Below are 2,913 nucleotides of genomic sequence, written 5' to 3'. Positions count from 1 at the left end.
GATTTAAAATGGTTACCTGTGAAACAAGATAAAGAACATACATACAATACAAACTACTGACTATTAGCTTAATACAGTACCCCATCATCACAATGGGATGATTACTTGTTTAATTGTTTGCAAACAATTAATTAAACGTTTAATCTTGAGCTCATTGTCTAAACCACGTGGACTTTAAAAACATACTGGCCATACGAATTTACATAAAGTAATAATTGTAGAAAGAAATAATCAGATTCATCCATGGATACTGTGCTGTAAAAGACCTGTTGAACAAAACACATTGGTTATTCTCCTTGCTCTGATATCAGGTGACAATTGGTCTCCAGTCTAAAAATAAACACAAAACATAATTAGATCAAGTCCAAATCAAATAGAAGACATACCTTTTATCCTATCCATATGTTAATAGGGTCACAACTAACTTGACAGCCTAAAAATAAAACCTCACTGTTTACCCAACCGTATTGGTACATTGTGCTGTGTTAGTTAACAAAAGGGGTAGAGCAATTTGTGACCAGCTCCAGAATAGACAGAATAATTGACTTTCCAATAGACTGAACACAGGGATATTGGCACCTTCCTTTTGTGGTCTACAATATGGTGTCTCCTCCTGTTTATCAGTCTCTCCTTTCTCAGGCTTTGGGCTCTGCATTGTCTGCGGCTTTGGTGTAGTGGTATCAGCGTGGGCTTTTATCTTACATATCTTTTCACATATCTCTGTAAATTGTGTATTGTTGGTGGCAAGTTCTTCCTCAGCCTCAACACTATCAATCTCCTGGAGCAATGAATGGCTTTTTGGCTCTGGGTATATGTCAGGTGTATTACAATAACGTTTAATGTGTCCTGGTCTGCCACATTTATAACAATATCTAACATATCCTCTTCTCTTAGGTCTATACAAAGCAGATACATTTTCTGATGTTTCATGCTGCTCTTTTGACTCATTACACCAGTCCCTGAGTATATTCACAAAGTTTTCAAAGGAGCTGGTATTCCTTAGAGTTACTCTTGTGGTGTAATCTACATTACAACGATTTGCCATTGAATACAGAAAATTAGCATCATCCTGAGACATATCTAGACAATTGTAAACAGTTCTGTATAGAGCCAGATAATTATTACAGAAGAGTGTAGGATCATCATATCGCCTGAATCTGGAAATTGCTAAGGTCTTTTCACCCCTAGTATCTCTTCCACCTATGATACGTTGCAATTCCTTCCTTCTTAGCTCTGCACCTGTACAGTTATCACCCATTTGTTCAGATCTTAGCTGTGCTGCCATTGGTCCTGGGAGCCAAGCTTGGAGCAGAGACCAAGCATTTTTGTTGTTCAGACTATATTGCTGGACCACAGCCTCAAATCTATTAGATAGAATGACTGGAGAAATATCTGAGTCAAACTTACCAAGAAGTTGACACAGGTGAAGCTTTTCAGAAATAGTGAGCAATGGATTACAATCAACCAATAGAGATCTATATCTGACATCTCTTGTATCATCATTAGAAAGAGTACACACATTGACTGTCTCCAGACTGCATATCTTTGACTTAAGAGACTGTATATATTGCTCTCTGTTATGCAATTGACATTTAGCTTCATCCAGTTGTCTTTCCAAAGTTGCAATTAACTTCTCCATTTGACTAATTTTCAGTTCTAAAGAGCACACCTGAGTTGCTTGTGAAGTGGAGCTCAGTCTACACTCCTTCAATTGTTCCTCCAACTTCCTATTTCTCACAGCTAATTCACTTACATCTGATTGCAAACCATGTATTTCATTGGTCGTATTATCAGAAATTTCTATAACAGAATCACTAATTTTGTCTATATCCTCTTTCATTTGTAGCCTTTGCTTCCACCAATTTGCTTCTTTCAAAACAGCCAATTCCTTTATCTTAAGCAACACAGAAATCTCATTGCTTAACTTTTCCTTTTTCAATTTCCTACTAATAACTTTACTATTTAAATTATTATTATTATAGCTCCTACATTGTTCTATCAAGTCGTTATGTTGGACTTCTAAAGATTTATCTGCACTGACATGGTACACGGCAGAGGCATACTTCTTCACGTATTTTTCCACAAACTCCATTTTCAGCAACAAACTGTAAATACTCACAAAACAAAAATTTCTAACTGAAAGCGTTTAACACCAGACCTTACTATGCAAACTTTCAAAAGGTATTAACTGTTTGAAACAATACTTTCTCACTTTAAATCTGATTTTAACATAAACCACTTTTCCAACTACAAATGATATTTAACTTTACTAAATGCATTCAAAATCATTCTGCTAACACAACATAATACATAGCCTGATCTGCAACAACACCAGAATCATTAGGAGCAACATACAACATAGATTACAAGGAAAGTCTTTACTCACCAGTATTTCCGTTTCTACCAAGATCCAGACTCCTCGGTTCTTTGATCTACACACTTTTCCAATGTGGATTAAAGCAGATTAATTTCTTGTGGATTCTCTGTGCAATTTAATCACAGTCCCATCTGGGGTGCCAAATGTAGAAATCTGCTGAGTTTTAGGGTGCCAGTTAATCATAATTAACAAGAGCTACTGGATCTTTAAAAGGGGATTTATTACAAATAGGGAATTTACAATGACATACATAAGGAAAACCTAACTAAGGGAAAGGGTACAATGAAAGGGGAAAGGTATTGGGAGAGGGTGGTGGAAGATGGGAAGTGGATAGACTGACTAGCTTGGTAGGATACCTTTATATCAGACACACAATCACACATGGCCCATACAGTGCCCATCCCTGTAACACCTCCACATATTAGTAGCATCCAATCAGGTCACAGTCTTTTGAGTTGTCCAGGAACGTGCATTTGGCTGTTGATGTCAATGCTCTCCTGAAGGTGGCTCTCCGAGGTCAATTTGTTAAAGGATTA

The 2,913-nt window shown here is 36.9% G+C and overlaps 1 protein-coding gene across 1 annotated transcript; it reads right to left on the bottom strand.

Moving 5' to 3' along the window:
• Positions 1–307: 307 nt before the first annotated feature.
• On the bottom strand, positions 308–2,092 carry LOC142251043 (posterior protein-like). The gene is made up of 2 exons (XM_075323580.1): positions 580–2,092; positions 308–330 (listed from the first exon to the last, which is right to left on the bottom strand). Exons 1-2 carry the CDS (start codon positions 2,090–2,092, stop codon positions 308–310), a joined length of 1,536 nt encoding a protein of 511 aa, XP_075179695.1.
• Between the last annotated feature and the right edge of the window lie 821 nt (positions 2,093–2,913).

The sequence above is a fragment of the Anomaloglossus baeobatrachus genome, chromosome 1 (assembly GCF_048569485.1).
Source record: "Anomaloglossus baeobatrachus isolate aAnoBae1 chromosome 1, aAnoBae1.hap1, whole genome shotgun sequence".
In the NCBI taxonomy this organism is placed as follows: Eukaryota; Metazoa; Chordata; class Amphibia; order Anura; family Aromobatidae; genus Anomaloglossus; species Anomaloglossus baeobatrachus.
This window is presented reverse-complemented; position numbering and strand designations above follow the sequence as displayed.